This window comes from Ranitomeya imitator, chromosome 3 (assembly GCF_032444005.1).
Source record: "Ranitomeya imitator isolate aRanImi1 chromosome 3, aRanImi1.pri, whole genome shotgun sequence".
Classification (NCBI taxonomy): domain Eukaryota; kingdom Metazoa; phylum Chordata; class Amphibia; order Anura; family Dendrobatidae; genus Ranitomeya; species Ranitomeya imitator.
Genome location: NC_091284.1, coordinates 178988442 through 179004173, shown reverse-complemented (window position 1 = coordinate 179004173; position 15732 = coordinate 178988442). Strand labels below are relative to the sequence as shown.

Here is a 15732-nt window from a genome sequence, read left to right as displayed (position 1 = left end):
AAATAATAAAAAAAATGATTTTTTCAGTAAGAATTTAGAAACCAAATAAAATAAAATGATTTTTTCAGGGAGAATTTAGAAAACAAATAAAACAAAAAATAGACTTTCTATGGCCCACTGAGTGAGAGATGACGCACACAGGAGTCAGGAGTGGCACACAAGCCCAGAGGCCAATATTTATCTCCCACTGATTGATTTATTGATTTTTTCAGGTAGAATTTAGAACCCAAATCAACCAAAAAAATAAATAGGCTTTCTATGGCCCACTATTTGTGAGAGAGATGGCACGCTCAGGACTGGCACACAAGCCCAGAGGCCAATATTAATCTCCCACTTTTTTTTTTTTTCAGGGAAAATTTATAAACCCATTAAAAAAAATAATAAATAGGCTTTCTATGGCCCACTATCTGAGAGAGAGAGAGATGGCACGCTTAGGACTGGCACACAAGCCCAAAGGCCAATATTAATCTCCCTTTTTTTTTTCAGGGAGAATTTATAAAACAAATAAAACAAAAAATAGGCTTTCTATGGCCCACTGAGTGAGAGATGACGCACACAGGAGTCAGGAGTGGCACACAAGCCCAGAGGCCAATATTTATCTCCCACTGATTGATTTATTGATTTTTTCAGGTAGAATTTAGAACCCAAATCAACCAAAAAAATAAATAGGCTTTCCATGGCCCACTATTTGTGAGAGAGATGGCACGCTCAGGACTGGCACACAAGCCCAGAGGCCAATATTAATCTCCCACTTTTTTTTTTTTTTCAGGGAAAATTTATAAACCCAATAAAAAAAATAATAAATAGGCTTTCTATGGCCCACTATCTGAGAGAGAGAGATGGCACGCTTAGGACTGGCACACAAGCCCATAGGCCAATATTAATCTCCCTTTTTCTTTTCAGGGAGAATTTATAAAACCAAAAAAAAATAAATAAATAGGCTTTCTATGGCCCACTATTTGTGAGAGAGATGGCACGCTCAGGACTGGCACACAAGCCCAGAGGCCAATATTAATCTCCCACTTTTTTTTTTTTTCCAGGGAAAATTTATAAACCCAATAAAAAAAATAATAAATAGGCTTTCTATGGCCCACTATCTGAGAGAGAGAGATGGCACGCTTAGGACTGGCACACAAGCCCAAAGGCCAATATTAATCTCCCACTGATTGATTTATTGATTTTTTCAGGTAGAATTTAGAACCCAAATAAAGCAAAAAAAAAAAAATAGGCTTTCTATGGCCCACTGAGTGAGTGATGATGCATACAGGAGTCAGGAGTGGCACACAAGCCCTGAGGCCAATATTTTTCTCCCACTGATTGATGTAGTGATTTTTTCAGGTAGATTTTAGAACCCAAATCAAGCAAAAAAATAAATAGGCTTTCTATGGCCCACTGACTGAGAGGTGGCACACACAGGAGTCAAGAGTGGCACACAAGCCCTGAGGCTAATATTTTTCTCCCACTGATTGATGTAGTGATTTTTTCAGGTAGATTTTATAACCCAAATCAAGCAAAAAAATAAATAGGCTTTCTATGGCCCACTGAGTGAGAGATGGCACAGACAGGGATGGCACTCTAGCAGAAATGTCAATCTTAATCTCCCACAAAAAAAAAACAGGGAGTGTCCAACAATTACTATCTCCCTGCAGTAATCTCAGCCAGGTATGGCAGGCAGCAATAAGGAGTGGACTGATGCACAAATTAAATAAAAAGTGTGGACAAACCAAAAAGATAGCTGTGCAGAAAGGAAGGAACAAGAGGATTTGTGCTTTGAAAAAAGCAGTTGGTTTGCACAGCGGCGTACACACAGCAATGCAGCTATCAGGGAGCCTTCTAGGGCAGCCCAATGAGCTACAGCGCTGAGGGAAAAAAAAAAAAAAATGTAGCTTCCACTGTCCCTGCACACCGAAGGTGGTGTTGGGCAGTGGAAATCGCTACAGCACAAGCGGTTTGGTGGTTAATGGACCCTGCCTAACGCTATCCCTGCTTCTGACGAAGCGGCAGCAACCTCTCCCTAAGCTCAGATCAGCAGCAGTAACATGGCGGTCGGCGGGAACGCCCCTTTATAGCCCCTGTGACGCCGCAGACAGCAAGCCAATCACTGCAATGCCCTTCTCTAAGATGGTGGGGACCAGGACCTATGTCATCACGCTGCCCACACTCCGCGTTTACCTTCATTGGCTGAGAAATGGCGCTTTTCGCGTCATTGAAACGCGACTTTGGCGCGAAAGTCGCGTACCGCATGGCCGACCCCGCACAGGGGTCGGATCGGGTTTCATGAAACCCGACTTTGCCAAAAGTCGGCGACTTTTGAAAATGAACGACCCGTTTCGCTCAACCCTACTTATGACCATGTGATATTTCAGTTTTAATTTTTAATAAATTTGCAAAAATTGCTACATTTCTGTTTATTTTCAGTCAAGATGGGTTGCAGAGTGTACATAACTTTTTTGAATTTGCCAAACGGCTGCAATGAACCAAAGAGTGCAAAAATTTAAGGGGTCTGAATACTTTCCATGTCTACTGTATATCAGCCCCTAAACAGTCTACGGAGCCATGCTGCTCCGCTCTGTACTGTGCATACACTGGTGGCTGCAAACAGCTAATTGGTGTGACTGGTGTTAGACCTCCAAAGATGCGATATTAATGACCCGTCCTAAGATTGGTTGCAAATAAATAAGTCCTGGACAATCCACTTAAGTAGCAGCACCATTTTTAATTTTAGTGGAAACATTTTGGAATGAGAAGTCACTAATACACTGAAATTGGTACAATATACTAACAAAGTCTGATCAGCAGTACTCCAAGCACCGTGATCTTTGAGTCTATCTTTGTACTTGCATTGCAGATTACAGAAATTTACAGTCCTTGATACCAATGTTTATTAACTTGCAAGGAATACAATAGGGAATTTTTTAAAACTAATGCCTTACTATTGTGTGTCAACAAAACGTGTTTCGACCCTTTAAAAAAAAGAGTAGAAAACAATTTTAAGTACATAACTGTAAGTCTATTAACAGCCGATACATTATGAGGAAAAGAACTGGTGTGAGGAACAGTATTCTGGGGGATGTTATACGGCTTATTTTCCACCGGGAATCCTGACTCAGTATGGAAGGTAAGTTTTAGAGTTAACTCTTACCAAACAATGGCATTTTTACAATGGGTTTATTTACATCTTTTTATCTTATCATCTTTCATAAAAAGAAGAGTAACTAACACAAATAATGGCCTTCTGTACTGCCAGAAAAAATGTGCATCTTTTACACTTAAAGGGGTTGTCCACTACTAGGACAACCCCCTTCTCAATCTGAATGTTTGCCTCTTGAAAGTAAAAATACTTATACTCACCTACCATGCTGGGGCTGTTCCAGCGGTGTCAGCACTGGCATTCCTGAGGCTCATGTGCGGTTGTTATGTCACATGAACCCTGCACCCATTCTTAGCTCCTGAATCCTCTGTCAGTCTGTACCCTTCCCCCACCCAGGGAAGAGGGGAGTATACTACTACCATAGTACACCAATCAGACTAACGAGGTAATACTAACAGGGATAACGAAAAATACCAAACATACAAATATACTCACACATATAACACTGGAGAATGGAGGATGGGGTTAAACCAAAGTAGGAGAAGAAAGGGAATTATCACACTCTCAAAACTCTAGCAACAGTCACAGATAAACAAATGCCTTCTTCTATAATAACCACCAACAACTTCCAGCCATGCAGCATAAGCTACTCTGACATTGAGTGCTAGCCAGGGCCCAGATTATATAGGAAATGTGAGTGGCTAATAGTGCACAGCTGAGAGCCTAAACACTCCAGGAGCTCTCAGCAAGGCAGATTAACCCCTGCACTGCCAAAATAAAATGACATTGTTTAATAAGAATGTGAAGTGCTTCCAATCAGCGCAGGGGTAGGAGAAATCAGACACTGCAGTCTGGCTCCACTCTGTCCCGGTAAACCTGTGACAATTTCATTAGTGAAGTATAAGGCTGCTGATAGAAATACCATTGTAATATACATAGGTATATGCCAGAAATTGAATAACTTTCTCCTCTTTTTTTAAGGGTTCTACGACAACCTTTTGGTCGGCTCTTTTTTGCTGGCACAGAGACAGCCACAGAGTGGAGTGGATATCTCGAAGGAGCAATCCAAGCTGGAGAAAGAGCTGCTAGAGAGGTCTAATTTTATATTTTCTTTGGGGTCATTGATTATTGATAAGTGTTGAATGATAATTAATAAGTGCAGTGCAGAGTACACTCTGCATGCTGAGAACTTTTTTTAGCCTTTCCAGACTAGCACAGTTCTGTTACTGAGATTGCGGTTACAAAAAAGACTCAACTAGTGTAAGCACCACAAAATAGCACTTGCGATGTACAATATTTTGCAGACTATAAGATGCACAGGACCATAACATGCACCCTCAATTTTAGGGAGAAAAATAGGAAAAATTGTTAAATAAAATGGTGGTGTATCTTATAGTCCAATTTTATGATAGCTCTACGGGGGGTGACTGTGGTGGAGCTGGGTCATGGGAGGCAGAGTCACTGCTGCGGGAGGCTGTCAGCAGTGGCTACAGGAATGAAGGCAATGCTGAAGGTCCCTTTTCCCGAGATCTTAATCTGTGCCTGCACTGCCTCTGGTGGCCATTTTCCAAAAGCCTACTACAGGAAAATCAATGTAAAGGAGACTATGCTCAAAGCCCAGGGCCCGTAGCCTTGCACCGCCAGTACACCCCGTGGGGTCCTCAGCATCATCCCACTACTCCCGCCGCTAGCCTCCTACAGCAGTGACCCTGCCTCCTGTGACCCCTCTCCACCACAGCAGGTAAGCTACATTCAGATTATAAGACATATCCCCATTTTCCTTCCAATATTTTGGAGGAAACAAGTTCGTCTTATATTGTGAAAAAATACGGTATGTCCCTTTTGCATAGTTTTATAGTTTTTAGATTTTACGGATAAGAAATAATCACATTTACATATTTATGTATTTGCCTTTTGTTACACTTAGCCTAATTTTTTAGGCAAATGTGGGTTTATTAAAACCTAAAAGGATTATTGAGAATAGGTATAGATGCTTTATGATAAGGTTCAGTCCAAATTGTTCTATAATCCTAAAGATATTAAAGGGAATCTGTCAGCAGGTTTTTGCTTGATGTAGGCAAAGTGACCCTGAATCCAGTGATGTATCAGTTAGTTTATTGTGTGCAGCAGTTTTGACTCAGAGTTTTTAGATTTAGCAATGCAGCAGAGCTAAGAAAGTTAACCCCACCCATACCAGCCTTTCAGTGACCATGTTTAAAGACAGTGAGCTGCTTATCACAGAAGGTGGCAGAGTCAGACCTGAAAGTGTGTGCCAGCTAGTCACTGCAATAGTAGTCACCAGGTGATTAAATCTTAAGTCTTGGTAAACAACATCACACAGCTTGATATATGACACATTGTTGAATTCTGTGTTTTAACCTCTACCTTATGCTGTCCTCAGATTACATAGCAAAATCCTGCTGACAGTTTCCCTTTAACCCCTTTCTGACCTCGGACGGGATAGTACGTCCGAGGTCAGATCCCCTGCTTTGATGCAGGGCTCCGCGGTGAGCCCGCATCAAAGCCGGGACATGTCAGCTGTTTTGAACAGCTGACATGTGCCCGTAATAGGCGCGGGCAGAATCGCGATCTGCTCGAACCTATTAACTAGTTAAATGCCGCTGTCAAACGCAGACAGCGGCATTTAACTACCGCTTCCGGCCGGGCGGCCGGAAATGACGTAATCGCTGACCCCCATCACATGATCGGGGGTCGGCGATGCGTCAGGATGGTAACCATAGAGGTCCTAGAGACCTCTATGGTTACTGATCACCGGTGGCTGTGAGCGCCAACGGGCGATCAAAATAACGTATCTGCACCAAAATGCTATCATTAAAAACGTCATCTCAGCACACAAAAAATAAGCCCTCAACCGACCCCAGATCACGAAAAATGGAGACGCTACGAGTATCGGAAAATGGCGCAATTTTTTTTTTTTTAGCAAAGTTTGGAATTTTTTTTCACCACTTAGATAAAAAATAACCTAGTCATGTTAGGTGTCTATGAGCTCGTACTGACCTGGAGAATCATAATGACAGGTCAGTTTTAGCATTTAGTGAATCTAGCAAAAAAGCCAAACAAAAAACAAGTGTGGGATTGCACTTTTTTTGCAATTTCACCGCACTTGGAATTTTTTTCCCGTTTTCTAGTACACGACATGCTAAAACCAATGATGTCGTTCAAAGTACAACTCGTCCCACAAAAAATAAGCCCTCACATGGCCAAATTGACGGAAAAATAAAAAAGTTATGGCTCTGGGAAGGAGGGGAGTGAAAAACGAACACGGAAAAATGAAAAATCCCAAGGTCATGAAGGGGTTAATGGTTATTGTTATGGTTCTATGCAGAGAAGAGATGAGCTAATCACTTCAGTGCTAATTGAATTTCAGTCAAAAGTCATGAAATTTGTAGATCCTGGTGAATTCAACTAATTGTGATTTGATTTGTGCGGATCACAAAAAAAAACACAATGTTTTCCGCCTTTACACACCTTGTGGAAGATTGAAACAGCCAGAGAAGGCTGAAATGACCTCAGGTATGATCGTGCTGGTGTCCCCATAATGCCTTGCAGATGTCATATCACATGTTGTAGTGCAGCCAATCAGCCAATCAGGAGGTACTATCCAGCCAGTTTACAAGCCTAGTTAGGGAATGCAGCAGCAATTTTAGAGTGATATAAGATAGTGAGAGGATGTCAATGCTCAAAGCTCAGCAATAAAGATGGGAATAGAAAGCTCTGGAAAATTGGACCCATTCTCCAGTTAGTAAGGTGTTGCATACCTGCAGCAATGAAGATGATTATAGAAGTATGTGAATAATACAAAAATGCAATAAATAGGGAGAGAGAGAGATAGGTGAGGTACCAGCAGCAACAATTACAGACAGTGGTGTACCTGGCATCTGTCTTGCTGCATTCAAATAATAATCACAACATATTTTTTGTTAATTTTAACGCAATAGAAAGCAGCAGCAAGCAAACACAATAGTTTTTGCCAAATAAAAAATGAAACCAATGTCAGTCAAAGTGGGTGTACTTACATATCACAAGCAACTTTACTGAATGTTTGCATTTCTTGTGCAATTCTGTGAAGAGGTGTGGGGTAATTGTTTTTTTAAAACTACTAAAGAAATTCCCTGACAAATCTATTTGGTTCAAATCAAATTTTGGGCAAAAATTTGTCGAACCTGGTAAATTTAATTTGATCATTACATTGCTGTATGCATTCTTTTAATAACCCTGTGATCAGGGACGGTATCTGAATTAGATGAACCTACTAATAAGAAGTAGTGTTTGGATATAATTAATTCAGTCATCAATAGCTGTTTTTCGTATAAACCTTTTAAAGTTGACATACTGTAAATGTGATTTATCTGCATGTGTATTGTCTAATTAATTTGTTAACTCATAAAATGTTGATACATTTCCAAAATAATGACATTATTCTTGCATAATTGTTATTACATTTTTATTACACAGTCTGGCTATAAATCCTATAACTTTTCTTATTATTTCTGTTTTAGATTTTATTTGAGCTGGGAAAAATTTCCGAGAATGATATTTTGATGACAGAACCACAGTCATTGGTAAGAGCTGAATTATGTTTCTGAATATTAGGTCCCTTATCTTGGTTCAATACAAAACTGTGTACCCAGGGATCCAGCTAGAGTCGGTCTTGCTTGGTATACTATTTTATGTGCCAGAAATAAGTTTTAAGGAACAGTATTAAAGGATAATATTAAAAATCCCTGTAATATCTAATTGTCAGAATTTCTACTTTCAGCACCACCGGTGATCAGCTTTAGGGGCTGCATTGCTTTGGCAGGAGTCACACCGCTTGTAGTGTTTAAAATGCTCAATTCATCACAGCACTGTACTTTTAGTAACAGTTGCATCTGACATCATTTCTCATTTTACTTGAATAGGACAAATCTGTAGTGCATTTCAATACCAGGCACAACCTGTCGTAAATATATGGTGCTTTGACTGGTATTCAATAGAGAGAACATTCAACTTGTCACACCAAAATGACTCCTAGCAAAAGCTGATTGTCTCCTCTTCCCATTAATCTAATATTGATGGCCTAATGATAGTAAATTGAATTGCACGCATAAATACAGCAGGAAAAGGCATACCAGATGCTACCTTCACTTGCAGAATAGCAAATGATGTTGAAAATGGTCTTAAGAATCAAAAGCCCATAGATCTGTCATTCCACATTCTTTGTTAGTATATTCCCGGGTTACTATATGTCAGATTATGGTCATGCATGTGTAAAATATAGCTTTATTATGAACATTAATCACTTTCTCTTCAGGTCTAGTGATCTAAACTTCTAGCGTCAGGGATGCCTATGACACTGTTAGCTCAGATCATTAAACTTGCTGTGACTTGCGGCCGCATTATAAATGCATAGTGCATAAGTATCGCACTTGTTTGAAATGTCTTGTTGAGAGAGAGGCTGCATTTCTCCAGCAGTGTTTGTTATATGCAGATACTTTATTCTCTGCCTTGCTTGTCCAAATTTATGTTTACACTTAATTAACTTTATGAAAAAAACTTTTGTTTGAGTTGCTATATTTTTCTTTCAAATCCCAAACTCCAAAATTAACACAAATGTGACTAGCAGACTTCAAAATAACAAAATGAAATAGATCTCAAACCTGATGATATTGTTGTGCACTGTACAACAATTGCTTCCCTTGTCTTCCCTCATTTTCCTTTATATTGAAGGGAATCTGTCACATTTGACCTATCTAAACTAGTAATATGGGCATACAGGTTATAGACTGCTGAGGAGAGTGATACCTGTATGCCTCATATCAGATGTGTTGTTGATAAATTTTCATTCATCCCTTTATGTAAATGACCTTTTCCAGGCTTTGAGGGGGATGCTTGTTGTGAATTCAGCTTTTGGGCTCCCTCCGGTGGTTGTAGAGGGTAATGCAGTTGTGACTGGACTGCAGGATTGGACAGGTGTATCTACTAATTGCAAAACTGACTGGGGTATATAGCCTTGCTGGACTCTTTAGTCCCTGCCAGTTGTCCATTGTTTTTGAAGGATTCACTTCCCTGCTGGTCTCTCCAGTTTGCTGTGCTTTTCTACAAAGATAAGTCCTGGCTTTGTTTTTGCTGTCCACCTGCGGTGTACCTTATAGTTCTGTGCATACTCATGTTTTTGTCTTGTTCAGCTTTGTCTGTGAAGGATTTTTTGCAGCTAAGCTGTGTCTCTGGAGATGCAGATATATACCCCCCATGTCTTTAGTCAGATGTGGTGATTCGTATTTTCTGTGGTGGATATTTTCTAGTGTTTTTATACTGACCACATAGTACTCTGTTCTATTCTTTCTTTTTAGCTAGTATGGCCTCCTATGCTAAAATCTGATTTCATATCTGCTTATGTTTTTTACCTCTCCTCTCACCGTCAATATTTGTGGGGGGCTATCTATCCTTTGGGGATTTTCTCTGAGGCAAGATAGGTTTCCTGTTTCTGTCTTTAGGGGAAGTTAGATCTTAGGCTGTGCCGAGGGGTCTATGGAGTGTCAGGTACCCCCCACGGCTACTTCTAGTTGCGCTGCTAGGTTCAGGATTTGCGGACAGTACAGGGACCACCTTCTCCAGAGTCCGTCTCATGCTGCTCCTAGGCCACCAGATCATAACAGTACAACTGGCCAACAATGAGTTAATTGCATCTCAGAAGAAGGGAGGGAAGCTTTTGAGCCATTTTTTTTCCTTAGCCTGTTTGGTCTGTTCCTCCCTCTTTACCTCTGGGTGGCTGCGGAACCTAGTAATAACATGAGTGTTCAGGAGTTAGTTTCTCGTGTGGATCAGCTTGCTGCTAGGGTACAGGGTATTTCAGAATATAATGTTAGGACTCCTGCCTTAGAACCTAAGATTCCCACTCCTGATTTATTCTTTGGTGACAGATCCAAATTTTTGAGTTTCAAAAATAACTGTAAACTGTTTTTTGCATTGAGACCCCGGTCTTCTGGTGATCCTATTCAGCAGGTTAAAATCATCATATCTCTGCTGCGTGGTGACCCACAGGATTCGGCATTTTCCCTGGAAACTGGCAATCCTGCTTTGCTTAATGTTGATTCCTTCTTTCAGGCATTGGGGTTGTTGTATGATGAGCCTAATTCTGTGGATCAGGCTGAGAAAATCTTGTTGGCCCTGTGTCAGGGTCAAGAAGCAGCAAAATCGTATTGCCAGAAATTTAGTAAATGGTCTGTACTGACTAAATGGAATGAGGATGCCTTGGTGGCAATTTTCAGAAAGGGTCTTTCTGAATCCGTTAAAGATGTTATGGTGGGGTTCCCCATGCCTGCTGGTCTGAGTGATTCTATGTCTCTGGCCATTCAGATTGATCGGCGCTTGCGCGAGCGCAGAGTTGTGCACTCTATGGCGTTGTCCTCTGAGCGGAGCCCTGAGCCTATGCAGTATGATAGGACTTTGTCTAGAGCTGAACGTCAAACATTCAGGCGTCAGAATAGGTTGTGTTTTTACTGCGGCGATTCTGCTCATGTTATTTCTGATTGCCCTAAGCATATAAAGAGAATCGCTAGTTCTGCTACCATCAGTACTATACAACCTAAATTTCTGTAATCTGTGACCTTGATCTGCTCATTGTCATCATTTTCTGTCATGGCATTTGTGGATTCAGGCGCCGTTCTGAACTTAATGGACTTAGAATTTGCCAGACGTTGTGGTTTTCCCTTCCTTGCAGCCTTTGCAGAACCCTATTCTTTTTAGGAGCATTGATGCTACACCGTTGGCTAAAAATAAGCCCCAGTTTTGGACACAGCTGACCATGCGCATGGCGCCAGCCCATCAGGAAGATTGTTGTTTTCTGGTGTTGCATAATTTGCATGATGATATTGTGCTGGGTTTTCCATGGTTGCAGCTACATAATCCGGTGTTAGATTGGAAATCCATGTCTGTGACTAGTTGGGGTTGTCAGGGGGTTCATAATCAGGTTCCTTTGATGTCAATTTCCTCTTCCCCCCTTCTAAAATTCCTGAGTTTTTGTTAGACTTCCAGGATGTATTCGATGAGCCCAAATCCAGTTCCCTTCCACCGCATAGGGACTGTGATTGTGCTATTGACTTGATTCCAGGTTGTAAATTCCCTAAGGGCCGACTTTTCAACCTGTCTGTGCCTGAACATGCCGCCATGCGGAGCTATGTTAAGGAGTCTTTGGAGAAAGGGCATATTCGGCCATCTTCTTCACCGTTGGGAGCGGAGTTGTTTTTTGTTGCCAAGAAGGATGGCTCCTTGAGACCCTGTATTGATTATCGCCTCTTGAATAAGATCACGGTCAAATTTCAATATCCTTTGCCTTTGCTTACTGATTTGTTTGCTAGGATTAAGGGGGCTAGCTGGTTTACTAAGATTGACCTTCGAGGGGCATATAATCTTATTCGTATCAAGCAGTGTGACGAATGGAAAACTGCATTTAATACGACCGAAGGCCATTTTGAATACCCTGTGATGCCATTCGGACTCTCTAATGCCCCATCTGTGTTCCAATCCTTCATGCATGATATCTTTCGGAGTTATCTTGATAAATTCATGGTTATATATTTGGATGATATTTTGATTTTTTCCAATGATTGGGAGTCTCATGTGAAACGGGTCAGGATGGTATTTCAGATCCTTTGTAATAATGCTTTATTTGTGAAGGGGTCAAAGTGCCTCTTTGGAGTGCAGAAGGTTTCTTTTTTGGGTTTCATTTTTTCTCCCTCATCTATAGAAATGGATCCGGTTAAGGTTCAGGCCATTCATGATTGGATTCAGCCCACATCTGTGAAGAGCCTTCAGAAATTCTTGGGCTTTGCTAATTTTTATCGTCGTTTCATTGCCAACTTCTTCAGTGTGGTTAAACCTCTGACTGATTTGACCAAGAAAGGCGCTGATGTGACGAATTGGTCCTCCGTGGCTGTCTCTGCCTTTCAGGAGCTTAAACACCGATTTACTTCTGCCCCTGCATTGCGTCAGCCAGATATTTCTCTTCCATTTCAGGTTGAGGTTGACGCGTCTGAGATTGGGGCAGGGGCCGTTTTGTCTCAGAGGAATTCTGATGGTTCCTTGATGAAACCATGTGCCTTCTTTTCTCTGAAGTTTTCGCCTGCGGAACGCAATTATGATGTCGGCAATTGGGAGTTGTTGGCTATGAAGTGGGCATTTGAGGAGTGGCGACATTGGCTTGAGGGGGCCAAGCACCGTATTGTGGTCCTGACCGATCATAAGAATCTGATTTACCTCAAGTCTGCCAAACGGCTGAATCCTAGACAGGCTCGATGGTCCTTGTTTTTCTCCCGTTTTGATTTTGTGGTCTCGTACATTCCTGGTTCTAAGAATGTTAAGGCGGATGCCCTCTCTAGGAGTTTTTTTCCTGATTCCCCTGTGGTTCTTGAGCCGGTCGGCATTTTCAAGGAAGGGGTGATTCTTTCTGCCATCTCCCCTGATTTGCGACGGGTTCTTCAGGAATTTCAGGCTAATAAACCTGACCGCTGTCCTGTGGGGAAACTGTTTGTTCCTGATAGATGGACTAGTAAAGTGATTTCTGAGGTTCATTGTTCTGTGTTGGCTGGCCATCCTGGGATTTTTGGTACCAGAGATTTGGTTGGTAGGTCCTTTTGGTGGCCTTCTTTGTCGCGGGATGTGCGTTCTTTTGTGCAGTCCTGTGGGATTTGTGCGCAGGCTAAGCCTTGCTGCTCCCGCGCTAGTGGATTGCTTTTGCCATTACCGGTCCCCGAGAGGCCCTGGACACATATTTCTATGGATTTTATTTCCGATCTTCCTGTTTCCCAAAGAATGTCGGTTATCTGGGTTGTCTGTGACCGATTTTCTAAGATGGTTCATTTGGTGCCTTTGCCTAAATTGCCTTCTTCTTCTGATTTGGTTCCATTGTTTTTTCAGCATGTGGTACGTTTGCATGGCATTCCAGAGAATATTGTGTCCGACAGAGGTTCCCAGTTTGTTTCTAGGTTTTGGCGGGCCTTTTGTGCCAAGCTGGGCACTGATTTGTCTTTTTCTTCTGCATTTCATCCTCAGACAAATGGCCAGACTGAGCGAACTAATCAGAACTTGGAGACCTATTTGAGATGCTTTGTGTCTGCTGATCAGGATGATTGGGTGGCTTTTTTGCCATTGGCCGAGTTTGCCCTTAATAATCGGGCTAGTTCGGCTACTTTGGTTTCGCCTTTTTTTTGTAATTTTGGTTTTCATCCTCGTTTTTCTTCTGGGCAGGTTGAGCCTTCTGACCTTCCTGGTGTGGATTCTGTGGTCAACAGGTTGCAGCAGATTTGGGCTCATGTGGTGGACAATTTGGTGTTGTCTCAGGAGGAGGCTCAACGTTTTGCTAACCGTCGTCGGTGTGTTGGTTCCCGGCTTCGGGTTGGGGATCTGGTTTGGTTATCTTCCCGTCATGTTCCTATGAAGGTTTCTTCCTCTAAGTTTAAACCTCGATTTATTGGTCCTTATAGGATTTCTGAGATTATTAATCCGGTGTCCTTTCACCTGGCGCTTCCGGCCTCTTTTGCTATTCATAATGTCTTCCATAGATCTTTGTTGCGGAAATATGTGGAGCCCGTTGTTCCTCCGGCCCCTGTGTTGGTCGATGGGGAGTTGGAGTATGTGGTTGAGAAGATTTTGGATTCTCGTTTTTCGAGGCGGAAGCTTCAGTACCTTGTCAAATGGAAGGGTGATGGCCAGGAGGATAATTCTTGGGCTTCTGCCTCTGATGTCCATGCCGCTGATTTGGTTCTTGCCTTTCATCAGGCTCATCCTGATCAGCCTGGGGGCTCTGGTGAGGGTTCGGTGACCCCTCCTCAAGGGGGGGTACTGTTGTGAATTCAGCTTTTGGGCTCCCTCCGGTGGTTGTAGAGGGTAATGCAGTTGTGACTGGACTGCAGGATTGGACAGGTGTATCTACTAATTGCAAAACTGACTGGGGTATATAGCCTTGCTGGACTCTTTAGTCCCTGCCAGTTGTCCATTGTTTTTGAAGGATTCACTTTCCTGCTGATCTCTCCAGTTTGCTGTGCTTTTCTACAAAGATAAGTCCTGGCTTTGTTTTTGCTGTCCACCTGCGGTGGACCTTATAATTCTGTGCATATTCATGTTTTTGTCTTGTTCAGCTTTGTCTGTGAAGGATTTTTTGCAGCTAAGCTGTGTCTCTGGAGATGCAGATATACCCCCCATGTCTTTAGTCAGATGTGGTGATTCGTATTTTCTGTGGTGGATATTTTCTAGTGTTTTTATACTGACCACATAGTACTCTGTTCTATTCTTTCTTTTTAGCTAGTATGGCCTCCTATTCTAAAATCTGATTTCATATCTGCGTATGTTTTTTCCCTCTCCTCTCACCGTCAATATTTGTGGGGGGCTATCTATCCTTTGGGGATTTTCTCTGAGGCAAGATAGGTTTCCTGTTTCTGTCTTTAGGGGAAGTTAGATCTTAGGCTGTGCCGAGGGGTCTAGAGAGTGTCAGGTACCCCCCACGGCTACTTCTAGTTGCGCTGCTAGGTTCAGGGTTTGCGGTCAGTACAGGGACCACCTTCTCCAGAGTCCGTCTCATGCTGCTCCTAGGCCACCAGATCATAACAGATGCTGCCTGGAAGAGAACTCTGCCTCCAGAGCTTGTTTTGCATGAACTAGTGTGATCTGTGATGGTTGCTCTCTGCTCTCCTGCAGAGCTGTGTGTGATTATACCAGACACATCTGCAATTTGCTCTCAGCTTCAGCTTCCATCTCACAGGCAGACAGTGTTGTAATATTGCTGCAATACAGTAGAGCTGAGAGAGAAGCAAAAAATGTGTTTGCACAAAGACAAATTTCATTTCTCCGGTTCTGTGATAGTTACTTGCCTCACACTGGGAAATCCACCTTTTATTTAAAATACGCTATGGAGGAAGAGTTATCTTCCAGGCAACATCCTTCCCATAACCTGGAAGAGGTAATTTACATAACCTGATATAAGAAAATGTATTGACAACACATGAGGCATACAGGTATCACTCTGCTCAGCAGTCTATGGATTTCTCTGAAATAATGCATCAAATCGCAGATATCAAGGTATCATTTTATTCAGCTTCCTATGACCATACAGACGGCTTAGGAGGATTGATCCTACTGACCGATTCCCTTTAACGCCCCTGTTCCCTAATCACTTTTGGTTTTGGTAAAATAAAACAAATTTATTGATACAAACTATATATAGTTGGTATAACTGAAAATTCACAATTATAATACATTCAAAAACCTTGTAAATTCCCTTTATCGACCCACATCCCAAGTCCCAGGTGTTTTGTTTTATTTCAGATAAAAGACTTTATTCTGGCTGTGTCTTTATTTCCAACACAACTGTTGGATTATTATTGGATAGGTGTCTTATATCCGCTTCTCCATTACTAATCCGTGGGCTTAACATCACCTGACAATACAAAGGTGACATCAACCCCACAAATATGAAACTCACATGCCACCACTACAGGGCAAATGGGAAGAGTCGGGCAAAGCACCAGAATTGTCATATCTAACACCTGTGTCTTTTTTGGGCAGCAGTAGACTGCTATTTTTAGGTTGGGGGCCAATATCCATAGCCGATTACCTGCTTGAGTGTACCAGCCCCCAGCTGTCTG

At 42.0% G+C, this 15732-nt stretch overlaps 1 protein-coding gene across 1 annotated transcript in view; it reads left to right on the top strand.

Annotated features, from left to right (window-relative positions):
- LOC138673071 (amine oxidase [flavin-containing] B-like) overlaps positions 1–15732 on the top strand; it is a 301571-nt gene that overhangs the window by 277937 nt on the left and 7902 nt on the right. The window contains exons 12-14 of the mRNA XM_069761652.1: positions 3021–3118; positions 4073–4184; positions 7612–7674. Of these exons, the coding sequence (XP_069617753.1) occupies positions 3021–3118; positions 4073–4184; positions 7612–7674 (273 nt within the window). The remainder of the gene's footprint in view (positions 1–3020; positions 3119–4072; positions 4185–7611; positions 7675–15732) is intronic.